The sequence below is a fragment of the Carcharhinus amblyrhynchos genome, chromosome 5 (genome assembly GCF_965287045.1).
Source record: "Carcharhinus amblyrhynchos chromosome 5, sCarAmb.v2.hapA, whole genome shotgun sequence".
Lineage (NCBI taxonomy): Eukaryota > Metazoa > Chordata > Chondrichthyes > Carcharhiniformes > Carcharhinidae > Carcharhinus > Carcharhinus amblyrhynchos.
The window spans coordinates 52,882,179-52,909,930 of record NC_137328.1 but is presented as its reverse complement, the minus strand read 5'-3'; the positions used below and the strand labels follow the sequence as shown (position 1 = coordinate 52,909,930).

The window sequence follows — 27,752 nt, the reverse complement described above, 5'->3', positions numbered from 1 at the left end:
CTCTCTAACATCTGTTCCAAGGCAGCAATAAGGATTCTCACTGACTTCAGAGAACACCCATATGGCAATATTTCAACATGGCATTTTCTATGATTTGATTCAGCATTCTTCCAAAGGTGATGGATCTACAAAAGCTATGATCTTAGCACCAACAGGAATTAATAATTCCTCTGCTGTCCTAAATTCCAATAATATAAAGTACCTATGTCTTGAATTCTTATTCCACTAAGTTAGATTTCTCTGAAAAGTCAGTGTTTGGAGATCTGATGATTGATGCGCAGATAAAAACAGAGGAAGGAGAGATGACGCATCCAAGACAGTTGATCTACCCCATGGAGGATGCCGAAAGCCTAATTACTGTTTTGGTTGAGATCCCAGTCCTGTTCAGCCAATAACAAGACACAAGAAACACTAATTTTACCTATTCAAACCTGAATAATCTATGCTTCAAATAGGTAAACACAGACAGAAAGATCCCCTGCCTGGAGGTGATCATTTTGAGCTACTAATCTGGTTGTCTTAGAACCCACAACAAATTCCTCATCGCTTAGATCACCTCCTGATAGCCTATTTATTGAAAACCCAATAATTGGATTTAAATGAGTCCTGCAACTGAATACTGTCTCAACCAAAGGACATCCATGATTTGATTCAGCATCCTTCTAAAGATAATGAATCGATGAAATTCAGCAGATGCAAATACTGGATTCCTTCAACACTGAGGCTAAGTACTGACAGCAAAGACTCACCTGCAGATTCATATCACATCTGTTACATCAGCAACGTTCACAGCCTGGGGCTGTACTGACATCAGACTGGGACCCTTCACTCTGTGGTCCTGCCTCCCCCAAGATGAACTTTTCAACTCTCCAAAACTTTGGCTGATGGATATCGATGTGACCCAGAAGACACTGATATTTCCTTCCCTGTTGTACAAGCTAACATGAGATGCAGTTCAGCAGAGAAGCACTGTTCTTCTAAAACTAGAACCAGTGTGCCCAGAAGGATCAAGCTGTACACTACTGTAGTCATATAGATTCTGCAAACTCATCTGGTAGAAGTTGAAAGACCTTATGGCAATGTTCTCTCAGGTGTCACACAGGTGTTATTTACACAGATCTTTCTTGACAGTGATGACAATGCAGCACATTAGAAGCTGCATTAATTTAATTATAACGAAGCTAAAGTAAATTATGAAAGAATTAGCTTTAACTGCAGTATCCAGAGATACGCAAGAACAAGAGTCCAAGGAACAACTTAAAATAAGGCCTTACAACAGTTGATGTAAAGGCAGTAATCCGGAGCAATCTCTATCCAGCTATCTATCAACAGGGAGGTGGTGGTGTAGTGGCAATGTCACTGCACTAGAAATCCAAAAACCCAGGCTTGCGCTCCAGGAACATGGGTTCAAATCCCACCACAGTTGGGTGGAATTTAAATGTTGTTAATAAATCTGGAATTAAAAGTTCAGTTCAGTAACGGTAATCATGAAACCATTGCGGATTGTCATAAAAGCCCATTTAGTTCACTAATGATCTTTAGGGAAGAAAAATCAGCTGTCCTTGCCTGGACTGGCCTACATGTGACTCTAGAATCACAACAATGTTGTTGGTTTTTGTTTTTAGTATTCATGGGGTATGGGTGTTGCTGGCTAGGGAGGCTTTTGTTGCCCATTTCTAATTGCCCTTAAAGGTGTTAGCTGTCTTCTTGAACCACTGCAGTCCGTGTGGCTATAGGTACACCCACAGTGCTATTAGGGAGTTCCAAGAGTTTGACTCAGTGAAAGTGAAAGAACACGGATATATTTCCGAGTCAGGAGAATGTGTGGTTTGGAGGAGAACTTCCAGATGGAGGTGTTCCCATGCATCTGCTGCCCTTGTCCTTCGAGGCAGCAGGACTTGTGGGTCTGCAATGCGCTGTCAGAGGAATCTGGAAGGGTTCCTGCAATGCATCTTCTAAATGGCAAAGTGCTGTCACAGTAAGCAACTCAGTTGTGTCAAATTGCTACAAACACTAAAAGAAATCAAAGAGGACTGACCACCCATATCAACCTGGGAACCAACAACGGCAAAGCAAGCCATGTCGATCCTGCAAAGTCCTCCTTACAACATTTGGAAGCTTGTGCCAAAATTTGGAGAGCTGTCCCACCGACTAGTCAAGTGACAGCCTGACATGGTCATACTCACTGACTCATCCACAGAAACCATGCTCCCAAACACCACTATCACCCTCCTTCAGCATGTCCTATCCCACCAGCAGCACAGACTCACCAGAGGTGGTGGCAGAGAGATACACAGTCGGGAAGGAGTTGCTCTAGGACTCTTCACTGATGCAGGGCTCCTTGAAGTTTCATGGCATCAGGTCAAAGCAAATCTCCTGCTGATCACTGCCTACCGCACCACGCACCCCCCTCCCCTCAGCTGATCAATCCGTACTTCCTCCATATAAGACCCTTCCTTTATAAGACCCTTGTCAGACCCCACTTGGAGTATAATGTGCAGTTCTGGTCACCTCACTACAAAAAAAACGATGTGAAGCAATTGAGAGGGTGCAGAGGAGATTTACAACGATGTTGCCTGGATTGGGAGGCATGCCTTATGAAGATAGGTTGAGGGAGCTTGGTCTTTTCTCCCTGGAGAAATGAAGATTGAGAGGCGACCTGATAGAGGTTTATAAAATGTTGAGAGGAATAGATAGGGTGGATTCTCAGAGGCTATTTCCCAGGGCTGAAAAGGTTGCTACGAGAGGACACAGGTTTAAGGTGCTGGGGAGCAGGTATACAGGAGATGTCAGGGGTAAGTTTTTCACTCAGAGGGTGGTGAGTGAGTAGAATCGGCTGCCATCGGTGGTGGTAGAGGCGAACTCGCTGGGGTCTTTTAATAGGCTTCTGGATGAGTACGCGGGATTTAATGGGATTGAGAGTTATAGATAGGTATGGATATGATTGGCGCAACTTGTGGGCCGAAGGGCCTGTTTGTGCTGTAGTGTTCTATGTTCTATATTGAACACTAATTTGAAGATGCACTGAGAGTGGCAAAGCCACAAAGTACTTTGTGGAGGATTGCAACGTCCAGCAATAAGAGTGATTCACTAGCACTAATGGGACTCAGCCAGCTCAGTCAGTGAAGGGCACAACTGCTAGGCTTGGTTTATACCATGTGATGAGGGAACCAACAAGAAGGAAAAACCTACTTGACCTCACCCTCACCAATGTACATATCACAGACGCATCTGTCCATAACAGTATTGGCAGCAGTGACCTTCGCACAGCTCTTGAGGAGATGAAGTTTTGTCGTCACATTGAGGATACCCTCCATTGCATTGTGTGGCACTACCACCAGGCCAAATGGGATAGATTTGGAAAAAGTCAAATCTGGGCATCCACAAGATGCGCCATTGGCAACAACAGAATTCTATTCAACCACAATCTGCTACCTCACGACCCAGCATGTCCACCAAACTGGATCTAAGTAGAGGGCAGGATAGCATAGTAGGGGCAGCACCAAGCATACCTGAAAACAAGGTGTCAACCTAGTAACACCACACTGCAGAGCTACTTCTGTGCCAAAAAGCTAAGCAGCACACAGACGAAGCTAAGAAATCTGCCCCCCCGCCGAAAAAAAATGATCTGAACCAAGCTCTGCAGTCCTGCCACATCCAGTTGCGAATGGTGGATAATTAACTAAGAAGGAAGAGATACACCAAATACCCCCATCCTCAATGATGAGGGATCCTAGCAAATCATTGAATCCCTACAGTGTAGAAGGAGGTCATGCGGCCCATCGAGCTGTACTAACAACAATCCCACCCAGGCATAGCCTCATAACCCCATATATTTACCCGACTAATCCTCTGACACGGGGGCAACATAGCACGATCAATCAGTATAACCTGCACATCTTTGGAATGTGAGGGGAACTGGAGCACCCGGAGGAAACACACACGCGCGCACGCACACACGCAGAGAGAAGGTGCAAACTCCATACAGTCAACCAAGGCTGGAATGGAACCTGGGTCCCCTGAGCTGTGAGGCAGCAGTGCTTACCACTGTACTGCTTGTGCCCCCCTAATCTGATGACGGTAATGCCACTTGGTGTCAAGAGAAGATGGTTAGGCTTTCTCCAGTTAAGGATCGTCATGCCTTGCAGGTGTGGCGTAGAAGTGACTTTCAACTTATCAGACCAAGACTGAATGCTATCCAGGTCTTGCTGCTCAGCTTCATTACCTGAGGAGTTGTGAATGGAATGTAATACTGCAGTCATCAGTGCTTTTGATGTTGCGATGGTGGGAAGGTAACTGACGAAGCAACTAAAGATAGTTGGACATAGGACACTAACTACCCTGAGGAACTCCTGCAGTGATGTCCTGGTGCTTAGATGATTTTCCTGGAACAGCTATAATCATCTTCACTTGTGCAGGGTATGATTCCAATCAGTGGAAAGTATTTCCCTTGATTCCTATTGACTTCAATTATTCTAAGACTCTTTGCCACCACACTCAGTCAAACATGCCTTGATGTCAAGGGTTTTCCCTCTCTCTTCAGTTCTGGAGTTCAGCTCAATGGTCCATGTTTGCAGCAAGATTATAATGCCTAGTGGTTCTGGTGAACTCAAACGCTTAGGGAGCAGGTTACTGGTGATTAAATGCCACTAATGGCATTGTCATTGATATCTTCTACTACTTTGCTGATGACTGTGTATGAAATGATTGGCTGGTAATTAGCCAAACTGGATTTGTCCTCCTTTCTATAGACAGGACATAGGAGGACAATTTTTCACATTGTTGCTATCCGAACTGATGGCTGAAATGGAATAGCTTGGCTCGAGGTGTGGATTATTTTAGCGTGTACTTCCAGGGTTCGTGACCTTTGCTGTAAGCAGTGTGTTCAGACTGATAGTCTGTCCGACTATACGCAGAAATCAATAATGTTCCAGAAAAAAAAACTTAGCAATGCACAATTAATTAGTTAAACAATTTTTTAAAAATTAATTCAGTGTCACTGGGCATTTTATTGCCCATCCTTAGCTGCCCTTGTTCAGAGGGCAGTTGAAAGTCAGCCACATTGCTGTGACTCTGGAATCACTTGTAGGGCAGACCAGGTAAGGATGGCAGATTTTCTTCCCTAAAGGACATGAGTGAACCAGAAGAGTTTTTCTAACAATCGACAATGGTTTCATGGTTATCAGTAGGTTCTTAATTCCAAATTTTTTTTTTTACAAATGATGTAAATACAGGTTTGTAACGGAATTTGACGTTCTTCTAAAATAACCAAGAATAAATCGTCTTCATCACAAATCTTAAATTAGTCTGAGTTGAGAAACATAGGAGACAACTTAATGGTTAAGACATTTTTATATTCTACTGTCATTGGTGAATTGAAGATCTCAGGTTTTTATGATTATGGGTGAAATATCTAATGTAACATTGGGTACAACTATAGAAAGGCTCTGTTGCAGTCCATAGGTTAATAGGCCCCTTCTAAACTTTTGGTTTACTTTCCAGAAGGATATGTCTCATACAAAGGTCAAGAAGCCATTTCATGAGGGATGAGTGACAGGAGTACAAGTTGCCTTGTTCCTGAGCTCTACTTCTAAATAGCTGTTTTATTTAGTTATGAAAACTCGTTAAATTTTCCTATACTTCAGTTTTGTAGCAAAATGCAAGCAGAATACTTAAGGCTTAAAACTTGGATAAAGACAAGTTTTGATTAATCAGGTAATTGGGCCAAATGGATAAATAAATACTTTTATATAAAAAACATTATGCTTTCAGGTTCAGTATTACCGTCAAGATTTAGTTGATCTTCAAGGTGATGTGTTATTTTGGAAAAGGGCCTGCAAGTTTATCAAGTTCCAAGCAAAACTTCTTATGTTATTTGGAATGACTACAATCTGCTTTAGTAAATCATGATCTGAATAGTCAGAAAATTTGTCCTGCAGCATAAAGAATTGGCGTGACTGCTATCAGCAGTGATAGAGATACAGTAAAAAATATTCCCTACAATTCAGAAACAAACTGGATAATTGTGTAGACGTTAATCTGAGATGCATGCAATGGACAAAATCATCATACATTTAAATTGCCTATTGGAATTAAGTTTTTTGTTAGGCACATGAAGCGCAAGAAGCCAGAATCACAAGTTATCTCCAGGTGCACAGAATAGTAGGTGCAACAGTTTAAATACACTGCCGTTTGATCTCCAATACAACTCTTCAAATTAAGTCACATTAAAGAATGAAAAGTTCCCAAACAAATTTATAAGGGTTGCAATTCAAGTTTGCGACAAAATTTCAACTCTTCTTATGAGATGCAAGTTTTTACAGCACAAATCTGCACATTTACAGTCTAATGTGCACTAAACTAAATCAGAAACATGCCCCAAACATAACAAAGATTATACTGGTGTATAATCAGTATTATTGATGCCAATTATAACTGACCCAGGAGTGAAAAACACATTTGATTCCTTGGGACTGACAATACTGTTCTTTCTGGTTATACATCCATACACATCCAATAAAGCAAGAGGTAAAAGCTTGGATCCCAAACCAAATAGAGTGTGTGACATTTTAACCATGTTCATGAGTTGGATACTCCTACCCTCACGCTGATGCTGCTTAGATAGTATTTACTGCATGGCAACGGAGTATTCCATCTTGGGTGGAAATAATTTAACAAGAAGCCAATCTTCTGTTGATGTATTACATTATTAGCCTTAGTTGTAGAGAAGCGCTGTTCTTAAGTTAACTGATGCCAGAAAGTGGCAACAGTATGGCTGGTGGGGGGAAAAGAACAAATGAAAAGTATAGAATTTAATATTTACGTGACCATTGGAACTCAGAAATAGGCATTAAATAAACTGGGATGGAAATGGGAAAACAGTAAAAATACCTGATTTCATTCCAGTTTCACAAAACTCATTGTTGGCCAACACCAGCCACTGCACCAGTCCTGGCTTTCAATGGTCTACCAGCTCACCAGGCAACTTCACAATAAATCACAACCACTATAGAGCACTTTGCAAAATTGGAACTTGGACGACAAATTATTGCACCACAATGAAAAAAAAAACTAAGCTACACCAAACAGGATACTTCCAAACCAGAAAAAATGTGACAAAACAAGCACTCAATATATTGGCTGAAAACTTCCATCCCTGTTCGCAGCTGAAATTTTCCAATGCCGCCAGGGGGAGGTTTGGCTGGAACGCCAAATTTTCTGTTCTCTCACAATGGGTCCTGCCATGGATAAGACTGGAGAATCCTGCCTATTATTTCATATAGTTTAAATTAATTGATTATCATAGAATCCCTACAGTGCAGAAGGAAGGCATTCGGCTCATTAAGTCTGCACCAACCACAATCCCACCCAGGCCCTATTCCCACAACCCCACATATTTATCCTGCTAATCCCCCGACTATGGTCAATTTAGCATGGCCAATCAACCTAATCTGCACATCTTTGGACTGTGGGAGCAAACCTGAACACTCAGGAAACCCACACAGAAACAGGGAGAATGTGCAAACTTTACATGACCCAAGGCTGGAATTGAACCTGGTTCCCTGGTGCTGTGAGGCAACAGTGCTAAGCCACCCCTATATGCCTTTAGTTCCATCAAGTCTACCCTTTCAGAAAAAAGTAGCCAATTTACTCACTTTTTCATAACATTCCTTTACATCCTCTCTTTACAACTGTATTCAATTACCTCATGAATCCATTTAAACCTTCCATGTCAATAGTTGCCCTGGTACCATATGTGAAAAACCTACTACACTCTAAACAAAAAAAAAATTCCTAACTTTTATTTTATTATGAATTTTTAAGTTCAACGTTGTCTAGATCACACACACAATTTACGTTTCATGGTCCTCCACACCTCTTCTGTTGTCCAACTACGTGAGATTTCCCTTGGCTGGTTCTATTTCTATCTATCCAGATGTAACCAGGTAATCACGTACATTGGCTTCTCTTCTTGTATTAAAGAACAAACAAAGAACAAAGAAAGAACAAAGAACAACCCAGCACGGGAAACAGGCCCTTCGGCCCAACGAGCCCGCGCCGCCACATCACCCTACACCTATTCTACCCTGCATGTCTACGAATGGGACCCTACTCAGTCAGTTAAATAGTATTGTTATCTCTGAAGACCCCTTTTCTTGGTCCATTGCTATTTCTTATTCAAATACTGCCCCTCAGCAACATCCTGCCAGAGTACATTTGAAAACCAATAGCACCCAGTTCTACCTCACTACCACCTCTGTTGACTCCTCCACTGACTCCAATTTTCTTACTACTTGCCCAATATCCAGTACTGAATGAGCAGCAAATTCTTCCAATTAAATATTGGGAAGACCAAAGCCATTGTTCTTGGTGGCTTGGAAAAGGCACTTGTGGCAGGAACCAACAGCTTCCCATTCCCTGGCCACCACTAGGGCATTCAGAGAGCTTGGGATCTTAATTGATCCAGAGCTGAGATTCTGAGACCTTAACCTCCCCACTGAAACTGTCCATTTGCACTTCCAATCCATTGTGTCTCCACCTCTTCCCTTGTCATCTGCCACTGACACTCTCACCTATGCATTTGTTAATTCTTGACTTGACAATTCCAATGCCCTCCTAAACTTCCACCCTTTGTAAACTCAAATTCAACCAAAGCTCTGATGCTTTAAGCTGTAGAATTCTTCCACTGCATCTCCATCTCTCTTCTCTCCTTTAAGTTACTCCAAAGGTTCCTGTGAAGTGTCATGGGATAGTTTACAATCTTAGGAGTGCTATGTAATTGCAAATTGCTGCTGTTATGCTATCCATGTCATTAGATCATCAATTGCATCAACAGCTTCATGAATATGATGCCCAAATATTTTGACAAATTAATTTTAAAATATGGTCTTTCCTTTCCACCCCTACTGCTCCCCCTTAACTCAATATGGCCCCCATAAAAGGAGTTAAGTATCTGTTTCTGAAACAGCAACAAAAGGCCACAAAAATGAGAAAGTTGGAGATTAGTCAGAATATGGACAAATTATACATTGTTGAAGCAAGCAAAGCAAAGAAATTGCATTTCTGCAAAGGGGAATGGGATAACTACTTGAAAAAAAATTGACTTGTATCTGGTGAGGGAGAAGGAGGGTCGGACCATAGAGGATGTGTAATGGAGAAGAGACATACTTGATGGGCTGTCCAGCATGTTCCTATGCTATAATGCTGATTCAGCTATTGGCAGTGGGTTATTATAACTAGCTTTAATGTCCTGTGACAGGAGGGCATGAGAAAAAAAGATGGAAAATTGAGTCAAGGTTCCTGCACCAAATTGCTGTCTAGTAATTTCAAATCATGTGGGCTACAGCTGAGAATAGAATCATTCATTAACCTATCAACCTTTACAGTTTGCACAACTCATAAAACACATCAATACTGAGAAAAGCACAATTGCTGCCAGCATCCATTCATCTGCACTTCATCGTGTTATTCTAACCAGATTGAGGAGGAGAGAATAGGCAAAGAAAAAGGAGGGGAAGCCACACTGCCATACTTTTAAAAAAAAACACTAATTATGCTGGATACTTTTTTAGCAATTCTGTTAGAACATTAATACAACATATTTCAGCAATTGTATGTGCAGCAATCGTAATCAATGCCAAGGCAAGACACTAAGCCATTTACAAGAAAATTTGACATACAGCTATAACAGTATCACACATGTACTGAAGCATCAGTTTCATGCATCATATTAATATTAAAATGAGAGAACATATTTTCTGCATACATCGGTGTTTATTTTCATTCCAGTGTCAGACAACGTGACCCAACAAAAGGACCCAATCTCTAGATTTGTAGCTTTTGCACCGAAGGTTTGTTTCGTTATTTTTAAATTGTTTCCTTCTTTATTCCATCTAAACACAAAGTGCATTTAAGATTTCTGTAATGTTTCTTTCAAATAAGGGGTAACTTTCAGTCTTGATGGCTTTAAAGAGGCCACAGCTAAAAATATAAAATAGATTTCACGGCAATAACCACAAGCCTGGAGGCTGAATGTTGCAGTAGGTTAGCACATGGTTCTCCCATTTCAGGTTAGATTCCGTCAGCCCTGACTAATAGAATGGAAGATTGCTCCTGCGCTTGTTTTAATGATCACAAACATGGTTTTGGACAAAATTCAACCAAGATCTCAACAACTTTGGGATTCCTGCACAAAACTGCTTAGTCAACCTGGCACTCATTTGAAAGATGGCAATAATGACTGGTGTGGGACATGGAGCAATCCACAGTGCAGCAGAGAGGTTCCTGAGATTAATACTAAGGCACCTTACTGTGTTATTCTTGATGACCCAGCGGTAAATGATCTAAACCCTGAGTATCCAAAATAGCAATAATTCCACTCTCCACAAACAAACATCCTTAATCTGGATAAAAGGGCAATCGCTCATCCAAAAGTAAAGTCTCAAACTTTTCTACGGAATTTCTGGCCACTAGTCATCAGGTACAAACATCTATTTTTGACAGCAATACTTTTCCTAAAAGATACTCACTTCATTGATCCAGTGGTTACAGCTCTGACAGGTCTTCTACTCTTCAATACCCTAAGTTTATCACCTTGAGTCAGTTCATTTTTATTAGTGCAGTGATCATCGTTATCATTGTACTATGGAGAAAGAAAGAAATAAAATCAGAACATTTAATACATTTTTCAAAATAAACTAAATGAATAGATAGAATCACACCAATTACACGTAGGAAAGACCAGAAGACTACAATAGTATGGAGAAAGTTGACATTATGTCCAGTTTAGATTGCAAATGATGACTTCAAATAACTGTCTGCTTTTATTTTGAGATATAAGAGATGCCAGTGTTGGACTGGGGTTGGCACAGTAAGAAGTCTCACAACACCAACAAGTTTATTTGGCAGCACAAACTTTCAGAACGCTGCCTCTTCATCAGGTGAGTGGAGAGTTGGGCTCACAAACAGGGCATATATAGACAGAGATTTAATTACAAGATACTGGTTTGAATACGAGTATTAACAGGTAATCAAGTCTCTACAGATGCAACGTAAGTAGAGAGAGGGTTAAGCAGAGGTTAAAGAGCTCTGAATTGTCTCAAACCAGAACAGTTAGTAAGATTTTGCAAACTCAGAGAAGTGTGAGGGTTACAGATAGTGTGATGTGAACTCAAGGTTGAGGCTGTCTCATTTGTGCGAAACTTGGCTATCAGTTTCTGCTTGGCGATTCTGTGTTGTCGTGTGTCATGAAGGCCATCTTGGAGAATGCTTACCTGAAGATCGGAGGCTGAATGCCCTTGACTGCTGAAGTGTTCCCTGACAGGAAGGGAACACTCCTGCCTGGTGATCATGGAGCGGTATCCATTCATCCATTGTCATAGTGTCTGCATGATCTCGCCAATGTACATCTTTCTTGCAGCATATTAGGGAGACTGTTTTGACTGAGTTGCAAGTATATGCACCATGTACCTGGTGGATGGTGCTCTCATGTAAGATGATGGCATCCATGTTGATGATCCAGCACATCTTGCAGAGGTTGCTGTGGCAGGGTTATGTGGTATTGTGGTCACTGTTCTCCTGAAGGCTGGGTAGTTTGCTGCAAACAATGGTCTGTTTGAGGTTGCGCAGTTATTTGAAGGCAAGAAGTGGGGGTGTGGGAATGGCCTGGTGAGGCGTTTGTCTTCATCAATGACATGTTGAAGGCTCCGGAGAAGATGGCATAGCTTCTCCGCTCCGGGGAAGTACTGGACAACAAAGGTTACTCTGTCCACCGTGTCCCATGTTTGTCTTCAGAGGTGGTTCGTGCAGTTTTTCGCTGTGGCACGTCGGAACTGTCGATCGATGAGTCAAGTACCATATCCTGTTCTTACGAGGGCATCTTTCAGCGTCTGGAGGTGTCTGTTGCGATCCTCCTCATCTGACCAGGTCTTCTGTACATGGAGGGATTGTCCTTAGGGGATGGCTTCTTTAACGTGTTTAGGGTGGAAGCTGGAGAAGTGGAACGTCTTGAGGTTATCTGTGAGCTTGCAGTACAGTGAGGTGCTGAAGTGACCGTCCCTGATGGAAACGCATGTGTCCAAGAATGCAACTGATTCTGGAGAATAGTCTATGATGAGTCTGATGGAGGAATGCAACTTGTTGATGTCATCATGTAGCTGTTTCAGTGATTGTTCGTCGTGAGTCCAAAGGAAGAAAATGTCATTGATGTATCTAGTGTATAGTGTCAGGTGAAGGCCCTGTGCAGTGAATAGGTCTTGTTTGAACTTGTACATGAAGATGTTGGTATATTGAGGTGCAAATTTGGTTCCCTTGGCTGTTCCATGTGTCTGGATGAAGAACTGTTTGTTGAAGGTGAGGATTGTGCTTCAGGATGAAGTGGATGAGTTATGGAATTGCATCTGGAGATTGGCAGTTGTCAGTGTTTAGTACTGAGGCAGTTGCAGCAATGCCACTGTCAAGGGGGATGCTGGTGTAGAATGCCAAGACACTTCAACAGTCAAGGGCATTCAGCCTCTGATCTTCGGATAAGCATTCTCCACGATGGCCTTGAAGACACATGACGATGCAGAATCGCCGAGTAGGAACTGATAGCCAAGTTCCACACACACGTGGATGACTTCAACCAGGATCTTGCGTTCATGTCACACTACCTGCCTGAACGTGCAAGATCTTACTAACTGTCCAGGCTTGAGACAATTCACCCCTCTTTAACTTGTGCTTAACCCTCCCTCCACTTGCACTGTCTGCACCTTTAAAGACTTGATTACCTGTTAAGACTCACATTCCAAATATTATCTTGTAATTGAGCCTGTGTACACATGCACTGTTTGTGAACCAAACTCTCCACTCACCTGATGAAGAGGCAGCGCTCCAAAAGCTCATGCTACCAAAGAAACCTTTAACCTGGTGTGAGACATCTTACTGCTTTTATTTTGCCTTTTTCAAATCTACACAGTTTAAATTACAGACTGCATTCCAAATAATGACAGTAATTTGAATTTACTGAAACCAACTTTGTATCATTTGTGGAACGGCAATAAAAAAAGCCATGCAAGTCCGAAAGATGTACTGGTTAGATGCATTGGCCATGCTAAATTCTCCTTCAGTGTACCCAAACAGGTGCTGGAGAGTGACGACTAGGGAACTTTCACAGTAACTTCATTGCAGTGTTAATGTAAACCTACTTGTGATTAATAAGTAAACTTTACTTTAAAACTTTTACTCTTTGAAGCTCTCTTGCTAACCTTTATCATGTCTCCATAAAAGTCAACATTGCAGATGCTGGAAATTTTAAATAACAGAAGAAAATGCTGCAAAGGCTCAGCAGATCTAGCAGCATCTATGGAGAGAGAAACAGGGTTAATGTTCCTGATGCTGGGACATTGAGGTGAAATGTGTTTGTCAGTCCACAGATGCTGCCAGATTGTTTGTTTTTAATCTTGTGCATCTCTCACTCGTCCCTTTAAAAAAATCTTCCCAAAACCAATGTTTTTGGTTAAGCTTCAAGTAACCTCTCTTAACTCTGGCCATGTTCAACATCCACTTCTTGATTTCTGTTTTTTAATTCTCCTTCCTGCCTGCTCTTCAGGTAAGCACCTTAAAACATTTTTGAATTTAAAAGGTTTTATAAATACAGGCTGTTATGTTTGTATTTTAGACCTGCTTCATTATAGCCAGTTTACAATGATAAAGGGCTCTTTATTATTAATGTGTGAAGGATCAGTCACACACCAATTAAATATTCCAAACAGTTTGTCTTTTTGTAATGTCTCTGTGCTCTACATCATATTAGAGCCAAGTGGACAGGAAACGTAGGTGACTTGCTTCAGGCTTTTGTCAATGAATTCTCAAAGAATTCAAAATGGCCTCAGTCATCTATTTCCCCTTCTCCAAACTAGCTAACCAATGTAGTCTTGCTCTTAATAAAGAACTGTCTCGTGTGGACAGGAAAACAAGATCTCACATCCAACTGCTTAATGGACAGTTTATCCAACAGCAGGGATTCCTGCTCCAATACCACAGAAGTCAGTGGGGAACACAACCCCGCTGACCAGGAATGCCCCACAAGCATTTGATGCTTCAAGCAGCATTAATTAGCTGGAGGAGAGCTTTCTGCCCCTCACTCAAGCAGATAGTCCCGCTTGAGGCGAGGAGAAATTTCTTCACCCAGGAATGTGACGAATCTGTGGAATTCATGACCATAGAAAGCAGTTGAGGCCAAAACATTATATGTTTTGAAGGAGTTAGATTTAGTTCTTGGGGCAAATGGGGACCAAAAGATATTGGGGGGGGCGGGGGGGTGGTGGTGCTGAGGTGGGATCAGGCTACTGAGCTGGATGATCAGCCACGATCATAATGAATGGTGGAGCAGCTCAAAAAGGGCAAAGGGCTATGACTGCTCCTTTATGCCACGTTTAGAAAGTTACCACCCAATGATTGCCCAGCAGCCCTATAGTTGCAGCACCACCAAAAGTGCTGGAGGGCTGCCCTAAAACTCATTCGCTCCTCAAAATTCTGGAAAGGTCACGGGAGGGCAGAAGGGCAGTGGAAATACCGCCCAAGAAATTTATGCACCTCCACCTGCAAGCCTGCTGGGTGAGGGCCTGTAAAATTCTGCCCCATGACACAGCTTGCTGGCACCTGCTTTTTCAATGTGTTCTTCAATTGACTTCTGACATGAGGTGATAAATATAGAAGTCATAAAACCCTTCAGTGCAGGAAGAGGCCCTTTGGCCCATCAGGTCTGCACCGACCACAATCCCACCCAGGCCCTACACCCATATCCACACACATATTTTACCTGCTAATCCCTCTAACCTACGCATCTCAGGACACTAAGGGGCAATTTAGCATGGCCAATCAATCTAACCTGCACATCTTTGGACTGTGGAGGAATCTGGAGCACCCGGAGGAAACCCACACAGACACGAGGAGAATGTGCAAATGCCACACAGACAGCGACCTAAGCTGGGAATCAAACCACTGTGCTAACCATGCCACCCAAAATATATTAGAGCAAAATGAAATTGCAACTGAGCAACAAAATGAATGCCACACAAAATAGTAAATAGGAACACTTGTATGGGTTTGAAAGCACAGAGGTGGTACTAAATAACATTTTAACACAAACTTGCTGCTCAAAAGATTTCCAATGTGGAACAAAAATACTCTGGCAGTGCAAATCATCTCACGTCTGTGATGAAGTGTTTGACATTACTGTATCAGTTTAGATCGGTTGGCTCAATCAGTTGGTTAGTGATGCAGAGCCATGACAACAGCATGGGTTCAACTCCCGTACCAGCTGAGGTTATCCATGAAGGACTATCTTTTAAACCTTACCTCTTGCAAGAGGTGTGGCGATCCTCAGGTTAAATCATCACCAGTCAGCTCTACTTTTTGAGGGTGAGGGCAGCCTATGGTCATCTGAGAATATGGCGACTTTATAATAATGGATCATTTGAGGCCCCAATAAATATGGCCAAAAACAGAGTAATATTAAGTTAGCATTTGAGGAGTATCCTTGTATTTAATTTATGTTAATTCAATGAGGCCACGTTTCTTCGTGGACAGGCAACTCAGAGTATTTGCATCTCAAAAGTAATCCTTCTCATCGCTGATTTTGAAAATTGCTCACAGCCCAGACCCATTTCAGGTGTCACTTTCTATGCTTGTATTTTTACTTTTCAGTTTTTTACCTTCAGAATTCTGTTTACAGTATTATCACCACTTGCAATTTTGATGTCAGACATTCAGAATAATGTGGAATTCAATCCTACAGGGCATCAGGCGATTGTTCCCCAGCAATTTATTGCTTCAAGGTGAGACTCCAGCCCTATTTCAGGAGGAAGTAGCATCTTAGTGAGCTGCCAGCCAATCAGATGGGCGGTAGATCTGTAATCCCAACAGTGCCAGCTGGGACTGTAGGCAGTCCTGATAAGAGGGCCCGGACAGGAGGCAAGCCTGGGATATTGTTGGGGCTAAGCTGGCAGCCCCAGTAAAAGGTTGAGGGGGATGACAGGCTGGATGAAAGAGGCCAGGCAGGGACGATAATGAGGAAAGTATGACCTGAGAGAGGGAGGGGTCTCCAATGAGCACAGACAACCTGCTAAGGAAATATCCTCCTTTGCTAAAGCTGCTGGGTTATCCACTAGGCATGGATGAGGGGAAGTTCTGGAGTAACTATTAATTGGCATCCGCCTCCCCTATAAAATTTCAGGTAAGTCAAGGGCAGGTAAAGGGCAGACCACCAGGTGGATTTTACTAGTCTTGTTGGCTTCAAAACCACTTGTGTGAGAGTGAAAAAAAATAGCAAATGGCCAAACAAAGAGCTTGCATCATAGCACTAAACAATTATGAAATAAGTGGTTCAGATTCACTTTGGTAAGAATAACAGGAGTACAGAATATAGGGCTAATGGAAGGACTCTTAGTAGTGTTGACGAGCAGAGAGATCTCGGGATACATGTGCATAGCTCCCTGAAAGTTGGCACCCAGGTTGATAAGGTTGTTAAGAAGGCGTACGGTGTGTTAGCTTTTATTGGTAGAGGGATTGAATTTCGGAGCCGTGAGGTCATGTAACAACTGTACAAAACTCTGGTGCGGCCGCACTTGGAGTATTGTGTACAGTTCTGGTCGCCGCATTATAAGAAAGATGTGGAGGCATTGGAAAGGGTGCAGAGGAGGTTTACCAGGATGTTGCCTGGTATGGTGGGAAGGTCTTATGAGGAAAGGCTGAGGGACTTGAGGTTATTTTCATTGGAGAGAAGAAGGTTACGAGGTGACCTGATTGAGGCATACAAGATGATCAAAGGATTGGATAGGGTGGACAGTGAGAGCCTTTTACCTCGGATGGTGATGGCTAACACAAGGGGACATAGCTTTAAATTAAGGGGTGGTAATTATAGGACGGATGTCAGAGGTAGGTTCTTTACTCAGAGGGTAGTAAGAACGTGGAATGCCCTGTCTGCAGCAGTAGTGGACTTGCCAACTTTAAGGGCCTTCAAATGGTCTGTGGATAGGCATATGGATAACATTGGAATAGTTTAGGTTAGAGGGTCATTAGATTGGTTCCACTGGTTGACGCAACATTGGGGGCCGAAGGGCCTGTACTGCGCTGTTATGTTCTATGATTAATAATTTTCATCCAAAAAAAGACTAAAAATTGCAGCCTTGAACAATCCTAAAGTATTCTGCATATTAACAAATGCAGTAAGTATAAGCTTCATCAGATGTGATTATATTCAGTGTTTGCTGAAAAAAGGGGCATATTTTAAATATCTAAAAGAAAAAAATAATAACCACCTCTTTTCTGTCATCCAGAAAGCAGTGTTAGGAAGAGAATTATGTTTGAACAGGGTCATGTTGGTTCATCCATCTCAATGGACTGAATTCCATCTTGACCACCGCAACTGAATGATTTTATGTCAAGCAATTGAGTACTCGTGGTGGAATTCATGGTAAGGGACCAACAGAGAGTCACTCCTTCAGGGAGGCGGAGGTGGTAAGATCAGAAGACTTCCCGAAAGATTTTGGAGACATTGTGATTCTGGTGATGAAGTTTGTTCTTGCCCATTTGTGTGGAGTGGTCTGCCCAATAAAATCTACAACAATTATTTTTGTTGTACCTGCTATTTAATATGCAATTTATATTGACAGTGATGTGTCTGTTAGTCATGTTTAATTCATGTTCATTGTGGGTTACATGAAGTAAATGTTGTAAAAACGTGAAATCTTGTCCATTGGTTTTCATTGGGATTGTCCGGTAAATTTGGCTCATTTAATTTGTTGATCTCCACAGGGATCGCAACACCACCTGTGAATAATACCTCAATTTAACAATAACTCCTGCTTGCAAGTTGACTATCACTTATTTATTGAATAGCTCCTAATACAGTAAAGCATATTGTAAACAAAAGAGATGTAAGACTAATTATGTAGTAACTGCCATCAAAATCCACTTCCAGTTTATATCTGAAATTAAAATATTACAGTCCTTAATCTTCCATCTTCACTCTCAATATACCTTACTTTCAGGAAATCTGCAACATATTGGTACACTGCTCAAATGGACAATTTGTCCAAGTCTCAAACATAAAGTATAAATGCAGATATAAAGGCTGTTGAGTTTTTTAAGAATACATTTTTGGACAATATCATTGTACATCATCTTTTACTAAACACTTCTGTATGGTGAGGCTGAAGAACTTGATTAATACCATATAAAATTGGATCATATTATTTCAAAATTTCACTTACTGTATGACACTCTTGTTCGTCAATCATCTTGTTTTGATTATCATTAATGGAAATATCATCAACCCCAGAAAGAATCCGGGTCACGCCAACCTTATCCTTTCCATTCTGTTGTTCTTTTAATTTTGCACGGAAGAGGTCGCCTTGGGCCCATAGGTTAGCTTGTTTCCTGCCAAACATAACATAAACACTATTAAAAAATATAAAGGATGTAGGAATGAGAAAGGTTCTTCTTCGTTTCTGTGTGGAACCTGTCCAGAACATTTCTCCTTCTTCTTCTGCCAAGTACTAAATCCACAATTCCTTTATTTCCATTAAATCAGGAACTGGCCACAATGTTTACTGTGCCATACACTCATTTCCATTACTTCTGTACATTTAACATTTAACTAGCACAACTTAATTTACCCAATTTGCTGTGTACCTCAGGTTCAAGAAAATGTCAGGGTCCCAGGAACATTTCAGCGCTTTTATTTAGAAGAGAGATTCAGCTCACAGAGACATTAAACTTTATAACATTAATAAACTATCTGAACGTCACTACTTCATTATTGAATGAATAAACCTAATTTCCGAATAAGCTATTTGCTCTGATCATTATTTATCCCTATCCATTTCCCTCCCCCCTCTTATTTTTCTATCTGATCTAACACATTCCTGTTTTACACTAAAAAAATAATTTTACTAGTCTTATTTTCTTTGGTATCCTGGCTTACCAAAACAGATGGGGGCTAAATGGGGAAGTATATTAAAAAAATAAGTTCCCATTCCAATTTAAAATATTATTGGTGATCGTATTACTCTAAAAAACTAGTCAATAAATATTAAATCCATAAGTTGCCTGTTTTAAATAAAACAGTATGCAAAATTAAATGAAAAATTCTGCCTGCTTGGTATAAAGCTCAGCAATTTAACAATAACTTCCTTAATCCATTCTTCACTCGTCTTTCAACAAAACCCGCCTGATGTAGCAGGCGTGTGAATGAGCACAAAATGTTTGAAGATCACAAACTTGCACACTCACCTATAATATTAAGCTGGCTCAATGAACAAAGGAGAAAAATGTTTCCATAACATATCTACGTCTGCCTTTTTAATGTTATCACTTCTTGTTTTGCAGGCATGGCTTGGACTAAAGTAAAATAGCACAGTTGCTAAAGGCTCACATTTTTCTCTTGTGAACCTAGGAAGCGATCATCAGCAGGCTCATGAGCCACAAAGGACACTGATGCAGATCTTAATCCTGTTCCTTATTCATCCACATATTTGCACTTTCTTTGATGGGGTGGTAGGCACCATGCATCAGGAGTGAGAATCAATGATTGCTTTTCCTTCACACTCACTCTGAAGCATAGGGTCAATTATAGGGCCCGATTTTACCATTGGGTTGCGTCCATTTTCGGGCACGTAAGCTTGGTAAGGATGGGTGGGGGGGTGGGTGCTAGGTGCAGAGGCAGTCAGATGGCTCTCTGGTGAAGGGGGAGTCCGCTGCCACTGTGTGTGCAATCAGTCTGGGTAGTGAGAGGGATAATGGGGCCAGTTATGCTGCGGGGGTGGGGCAATCTGACAGGGCCGGCGGGGGGAAGCATTATCCGGCTCAGGAGGATATGGCAGTAGAGTGTTTTTCTACTTCATTTTTCTGCGCATGCACAGTTGGAGATGCTGATTGGAGCTGCAGGATTTCGGGCATGATAAGCCCCACCACAGGCTTCTGCGGCATGATTCGGAACTGCTGATATTTTTGCAGGCACAGTGCATATGGGGGCGCTTGAGAATGGGTCTAAAAGTCGGTTCTGAAACACTCCCAGATTCAAGTCCGCCAGCACATAGAATTAAAATGGTAAAACAGGGCCCTCGGTGTTTCACCACTGCCCAAAGACCATGGATCAAACAGTGATCTTCAGAACTCTGTGTGATTTAGTTCAAAGCTATATGACGTACAACTCTTCAGACCTCCCAACTCAGAAATGCTGTTAGATCTCTGCACTTTCAAGAAATATGTAGCAATTTTTAAGAACAGATCAGTGACTTTGACCTGCTTTTCAATATTCGGCTCTTGCTTCCAGAAGTGCATTTACTTTGCTCACAAACAACCATCACATGGCTTGCCGTCTCTCTATGGCAGTTTGTGATCACAATGTGTGTTTCAGCACCAAATGCACAATTCTTAGAACCCCAACACATTGCTGATGTTAAATCATCAATGACTACATACCAATTTATTGTTTCTGCAGTAATACAGGATGTAGTTCAAGTATGTACCAAGTAAAAGCAAATGCCTTTTATTAAATAATGCTTTACATCCCTTTCTGATGTTTTCATTACTTACTCTTCTAAAAAGTGCTGTTGAGGTCCTATAACTGATCCTGGTCTACATATTCTGATCCAAGCAATGGCTTCGGCAGCGGTGAGCTTGTAGTGTTTCATGATATAACACGCTATCAGCGTACCCGTTCGACCTAAGCCAGCTAAATTTATAAAAAGAATAGTCATTTCTGTCATGTCTGAAAACTTTAACATGTAGTAAAATATGCAGAACTATGTTAAAAGAAATTCACTGGGAAACAAATATAAAGCAATTCAATAAACAAAACTGAATACTTTCAGTGTTTCCATTAAAAACTGGAGAACAATAATAGTTACGTATAGAGTAGAAATCCTAAACTCCCTCCTTTGCCTATCTTCTCCCTCCCAACCCCAGAATTGTACCAGCAGTGGTCCAGAATATTGGAACTTGAAGTTGGTAACCTGCTGTTACTAATTACAAGTTTAAACTTCCAAATATTGAATTTCCAGGACAGAATACAATCTCTGTATAATTTAGAAGTCAGGGACAGAAGATGTGATTCATCTCCATTACGTTTCGAAAAGATAAAGATAGACTTGGATGGGACCCTACATTCCACACGCTGACTCTGCTGACATTTGTATTTTGTAATTTAAAAAGTGTTTTCACATTTTTCCTTGTCAGCTCTACCATTTGGATAACACTAATACTGTCAGCATCAGTACTGCAAATGAAAATCAGCAACAATACCTTTACAGTGCACAGCGACGACACCCTCTGCATTTTCACAGATGTTCAAGAACCTTTTGACTATAGCATCACTCGGCGTACTTCCATCCACAAAGAAGAGATCAAAATGCTCAAAACGCGCATCTGTGAATCGCTTGGCATCATACATTTTCTTGTTTAAACGGATAATTGTGGTGACATTGTGCTTCCGGAAGTACTGGAAATAGGCCTCTGGAGCATGCAGAGGGTAACCTGATTCAATAAAGAGGGAGAGAAGGGATCGTATTGAGTTTGTTTCCATTACTTAGTACAGTTTCATACTGTACAAAGATTGCTGCATGAAGATAAACAGCCCGACCGAGTTCTGATGAAATTCATTTGTGAAGCATTAACTTATCTTTAATTCTTCCACATGCTTCCAACATGATGTGCATCGCCATCATGAGCCATGTGTTTCTTTCAATTTACAAAACAGTAATATCTGAAATTTCACATCAAAGAATTAAGCGCTTAAAAGAACATTAACTAGGTTTCCATCTAGAAAAAAATTATATATAGCAATTTACTGACACTGACAGAAAACCACCTCCGGCATAAGTAATTTACTATACTGAAAAGCAAAGTATTTTGGATTCAAAATAGGTTATATACGGTTAACATAATTAAAACTGGCCAGGCAAATATATGCAATGGGTTCTACAGGGTAGTAAACTGAAATGTTTCACTATGGCCATTCATTCGTTATTCCAGGTTTGTCAAATCATGTATTTTCCCATCAAGAACATTATGAGTAAGCACAGAGTGATGACCTGAACACACCAGTTTATCTTCAGGAAGTGTCTCATTCTTTGAATGTGTAGAAGCAGAAATTATCCGATTACATACGAATTTAGAACAAGGAACAAAGAAAATTACAGCACAGGAACAGGCCCTTTGACCCTCCAAGCCTGCACTGACCATGCTGCCCGACTGAACTAAAACCCCTACCCTTCCGGGGACCATAACACTTTATTCCCATCCTATTCATGTACTTGTGAAAACGTCCCTTAAAATTCACCACCATATCCACTTCTACTACCTCCCCCAGCAGTGAGTTCCAGGCACCCACTACCCTCTGTGTAAAAAAATTTGCCTCATGCATCTTCTTTAAGCCTTGCCCCTCGCACCTTAAACCTGTGCCCCCAAGTAATTGACTCTGCCACCCTGGGAAAAGGCTTCTGACTATCCACTCTGTTCATACCTCTCATAATCTTGTAGACTTCTATCAGGTTACCCCCCTCAACCTCCATCGTTCCAGTGAGAAAGAATCAAGTTTCTCTGACTTCTCCTCGTACCTAATGCCCTCCATACCAGGCAACATTCTGATAAACCTTTTCTGTACCCTCTCCAAAGCCTCCACATCTTTCTGGTAGTGTGGCGACCAGAATTGAATACTATATTCCAAGTGTGACGTAACTAAAGTTCTAGAAATCTGCAACTTGACTTTCTAATTTTTAAACTCAATGCCAGGCCAATGAAGGTAAGCACGCCATATTCCTTCCTGCCTACCTTCTCCACCTGCATTGCCACTTTATGTCCTGTGTACCTGTACACCTAGATCTCTTTGCCTATCATTCTTAAGGGTTCTGCCATTTACCGTATATTTCCTATCTGTATTAGGCTTTCCAAAATGCATTATCTCACATCTGTAGGTACCATCAGAACTTTCATTTGGCCAGGCAATGGGTAGGCAAAAGGAATTAAGAAATTCAAAACAACAACTTGAATTTAAATGTCACCATTAACATTGCACAATGTTGCATAGCATGTAACAGAAATGTCTGAAATAAAATGGATGATGAGTCAGAAGAGAAAACAAGGTGAATTTAAGTCAAGTCATAAAGTGGCAAGGATAGGGGTTGGGGTGTGTGAAATGGTTTAGAGTGGGAATTCAACAACCTGGGCCTAGGTAGCTATTGAGGTTAGAAGGTACAAGAGGCCAGAGGTAAGGAATAAGGAATTCACAGGAAGAATGATTGCAAGGTTAGCAGAGATTACAGAGTTGAGGAGAGAAGAGCAATTTAAGTACAATGATGATGTTTTCAAATTTAAAGTGTTTGGGGATCTGACAGCCAATACAATCATTAAAGATAGGGGTGATGGGCGAGCTAAACTTGGTATTTTTGATGTTTTCGAATGAGATGCAAAGTTTCGGATGTACTGCTGCTCACAGCTGATGGAGAACAGGAGGCTAACCAGGAGAGCATTGGGACGATCACGTCTGGAAGTGACAAAGGCACAGATGAAGGTTTCCACACAATTGAGATAAAATTTTGATTAATGCCCAAAATTATAGCCTTTTAAAATAAAAATTCCCCACTTTGTTTTCAGGTAGCGACGGTTAACTGGGGTATGGTTCCATAGATATCAAGAATCCTTCAAAATCCTTCCCAAGATTCATTCATCATCATTTACTTTACCATCCTTTAATGTAAATGATAGCATTATTTACCATCAATGACGAAGGACCATACAGCAAAGATTGGTTATTCCCACCCAAGGTCCACATAAACCTACTTCCATACAGGAATCATTGAGTGATGATTAGGAGGAAAACATTGCAAATTTAGTAGTCTCTAGGGCTTGGCATGTGAACTTATTAAATGATACTGTTTTTCTTCAAAAATTTAAGTTTGTTGGGAGGGAGAGAGAGAAGCAATGAGAGGACAGTGAGCAGAGTGAATGCAAAATCTGCTGATACACAGATACATTGCACGCTAGCATAGAACCATATTTATTTGGATAGGCACTATACTAATTTTGAAGACAAAAGCTATGGGGCAGAGTTTTTTTGTCCTGCCTGCCACTGGAATTGTAGCAGGCCGGACATGGACCTTGGGTGGGATTTTCCGATTTTGGGGTGAGCAGTCAGAAAATCTTGCCCTCTCAGCAGTGGCTTTTTGTAGGAGTGTAGATGCTGTATTCAGCATTCACCTCAGTAGCTAGAGCAGTTTTCAGGAAATCTGTGGTGATTCTAAAGTGGACAAATGATGAAGCCTGAATTTCAATGGATAGATTAGTTGCTGCAATGCAGAAGCAGAGCAATAGAGGGAAGTGTTGATGGAAACGAATCGAGAAGAGTGAATGGCACAGACTTAAGATTCAAAACAACCACCAACAGTATAATCTGGCAATTTCATTATCAATTGGATTTTGGGTGAGTTGGGTGGTGAGAGACATGAAGGGAAAGAGATCCCACCTCAACTTTATAGCAAATAATTAAGGTTCAACTGTACCTTGTTAAACTGGTAAAAACAGTACATATGGGCAATGATTTTAAATTTATAAAGTATCAATATCCTCCAGAAATTTCCAATTCCAATAAAACGAATAAAATCACAACTGTAAAACAAATAGGGTGGAATTCTGACAAAAAGATTCTAAGTGTCGAATTCACGTAAGAACTGGAGTAAATCACGCTGGTTTTTTCTCAGGAATCTCTGTGCCTCTGCATGAATTGTGATGAAAAGCTGGAACGTGGCCTATGCCTGCTGGAGAGGCTGGCAGCAGAGTGCAGCAGATCGGCACATGTGCAGTAGCACTGCACTGCCAGCTTTCTGATCGCTGGCCAGCCCCACAACCCTTCCAAACCCTCCACCCACCGATCGCAGACTTCTCGGACTTGTCCGGATCAGTCCTGACACACCCCGCTCACCCACTCACACCCCGAATGGCCACGCCTGATTGCTGTCCACTCTCTCTGTCTACAATTCCAAATGCAAAATGGCAGCAGGACCCTAACCTCCATCGATTGCCCGCAGTGGCCCCATCCCATTAGGCTCCCCTGGCCCTACCCTGCAGTGCCAAGGTGCCCACTTGCCATTGCTACTTTGCCCCTTGGGCAGTGCCAGCCTGACATTACCAAACTGGCAATGCCCAGGGGGCACCCTCCTTTACCCCCAAACACCTGAGGGGTCTCCATGGCCCCCCTTCACTCCAACAAGATTGGGGGGCAGGGGAGAGTGGAGAAAAGAGAGGCTAGGGGACCCAGAGACTGAAGACTCTGGGCCCGCTAATGGAATGCAAATCCCAATTTAAATAATTTATTCAGTTCTGCACCGATTTCTGGCGCAGAGATGATGCTGTTGGATATCAGGTGGTCGTAGATGTGTGGAGGCCGTAGTGTCCAGTGGGAAGCCCGCTACACGGTCTCCGCTAATGCCTCCCGGCCTGCTGCACTTCACCCCAATAATGTTTTGGTGCCTTTCTGCACTAAATTGCCATTTATGCAAGATTGCCAATAATGCAACCACAAATAATCTATAGCAGCAACTTCTACCACATTTGTGGACCTTTCAACATCAAAGTACTCGGTGACTTTTTCCTGAATGTTAAGTTTTTTAAACAATAAATGGATGTTCAGTCAAAAATACTATGCGAGGAGTGGCAAAAAAGTTTGGTCACAGGGGTGTGTTTTAAGGAATAATGGATATAAGCAGGTCAAAGCTTAGGGAGCAAAATTTCAGAGTGGGCTCCAGGTGAATTGACCAAAGGAAGAAAAACCACAAGGGTAAATGTCCATCAACATATCGTTTGAGTGCTTTCTTCCTTGTGTATTCATTCATCTTCACCTTAACTACACCTATACCATGTGACTCAACTGCTTCTTGGGAGTCCACCAAATAAAACCCATATAAATTATTTTCATGGAATTTTACAATTTATATTCTACCATTGCAAATATTAAACTCATATCTCAAGTGAAGAGCTAAATAAGTAAAGCAACAGATTCACTGACCCAAATACTGACAATTTAATACCCACCATTTTCTATTTTGCTCTTCGGATGTGGTCCACTGAAGGCTAAGAACTTGCTGGGGATTATCCAGTTAAAATCTCCATTTTCTGCCCTCTGCAAATAAAACAAAATACTTGATTTATTCATGTCTGTTCGTTAATCTTGAAGAAAATTTAAGTGCTCGGAAAATTTGTTTTGAAAGTATAGTATTCTAACTGCTCTAAAAACACTTGCCTCATAATGTTCATATTCATCTACATCAAATGTATTAAAATTGAAGAATTCGTACTGCAGGGCCTGCAAATCAAAGGGTTAAGAATTATGCTTAGTAACCAAGAAGAGCATCAAAAAAAAACAGCAAATAGAAGAGGTTAGCCCAAAGCACAATTTCAAGTAAAATCCCCATGATAAAATAAACACTGGCACAAATGGACCAGTGTAATTCCAAACCAAGAACAGTTAATACATTTCTGGGCAGAATATGGGGAGAAAATCTTTGGAATCACTCTAAAGTCCCTTAAATGCTGAAATGGGGCAGAGATTAATGGTGAAACAGATTTCTGATTCAGGGTGTTTCACACAAACAAACAAGAACTGAATATTTTCTACAAAACTATTAACAGGAACATTACGAAGCCACATTTGGCACACCATTGAAAATACACAAAGCCAGGGATTGCTAATTCATTCAATATTCATCACTTTACCTTACTAACTGCGTGTAAACAGTCCAGCACCGTAAGGTTATATGTACACGTGCCAAAAGAAGCATCCCTGTAATAAGAAGTTTTACATCAAAAAATGAAATAGGAATTGAATTTTCCGTCAAACACAAAACTCAAGAACACAGGATATAAGAAATAGGGATGGACATAGACCATACTGTCCTTTGGACCTGCTTTGCTATTCAATAAGATCATGGGCTGATATTCGGCCTCAACTCCACTATCCCGCCTGCGCCGTCATCCCTAGATTGCCTAAAAGATCAAAAAATCATGTATTTAACGAATGGGTCACATGATGTAGGTAAGGAAATGGCTGCGTTTCTGCGAGCTCTGGCATTGCTCATCTTTTAATCATTTTCTTTATCCTGATGCACAACCCATAATTAGCTAATCCAGAGTGTATACCCCACGCTGTGTTCCTCAAGGATCCTGGTAAAGTTTGGGTGACAGTAGTCGAGCTAAGTCAAGAAAATCCTTGTTTGATCAAGGTGCTTGGAGACAACTGGGATGTGGCCTTGTTTACAGCAGCGGTTTAGTTGCTGAGTGGGCTCACACTCTGGCGATGTGATAGGCATCAAGATGATGGCTGCCACCATCTTGATGAGGAAAGTTGTGGATGACTGTCTCGGCTTCCTGTCACAGATCATTGGTGCTTACACTGGTGATCTGCAGGATATCCGAAAGAAAATGGATGAAGTGGAGAAAAGAATCCTGTCAGTCAAGAGGGCAGTTTCCTCACTGGAGGCTCATCTTCAGTCCCTGGAAATCCTGCTGCATGGTGTGTTAATTCAGGGAGATGGGGCTGGAGAAGGATTGTTCATACACCCGATCTCCCGAGGGGACTGGAGGATAAATTCCCAGCTGAATTTGAGAATTGACTTTTGTAATCTTGGTTTGAAGGTTGGAAGTTTCAAGTTTGAAGAGACTGACTGTATCCAGTCTTTGAGGTCTAATGTCAGTTATATACCCCTCGTCGAGCGGGC

General features: G+C 41.5%; 1 protein-coding gene across 5 annotated transcripts in view; it reads right to left on the bottom strand.

The window, feature by feature from the left end:
- The window catches only part of LOC145343031 (dual specificity protein phosphatase CDC14A-like), a 125,118-nt gene that overhangs the window by 27,954 nt on the left and 69,412 nt on the right, over window positions 1-27,752 (bottom strand). For all 5 annotated transcript variants that reach the window (XM_080188777.1, XM_080188775.1, XM_080188778.1 and 2 more), the window contains 7 exons: window positions 26,752-26,818; window positions 26,279-26,341; window positions 26,071-26,158; window positions 21,289-21,519; window positions 20,581-20,719; window positions 18,255-18,420; window positions 10,530-10,642 (listed from right to left, as the gene is read on the bottom strand). In XM_080188777.1, coding sequence (XP_080044903.1) covers window positions 10,530-10,642; window positions 18,255-18,420; window positions 20,581-20,719; window positions 21,289-21,519; window positions 26,071-26,158; window positions 26,279-26,341; window positions 26,752-26,818 — 867 coding nt within the window. The remainder of the gene's footprint in view (window positions 1-10,529; window positions 10,643-18,254; window positions 18,421-20,580; window positions 20,720-21,288; window positions 21,520-26,070; window positions 26,159-26,278; window positions 26,342-26,751; window positions 26,819-27,752) is intronic.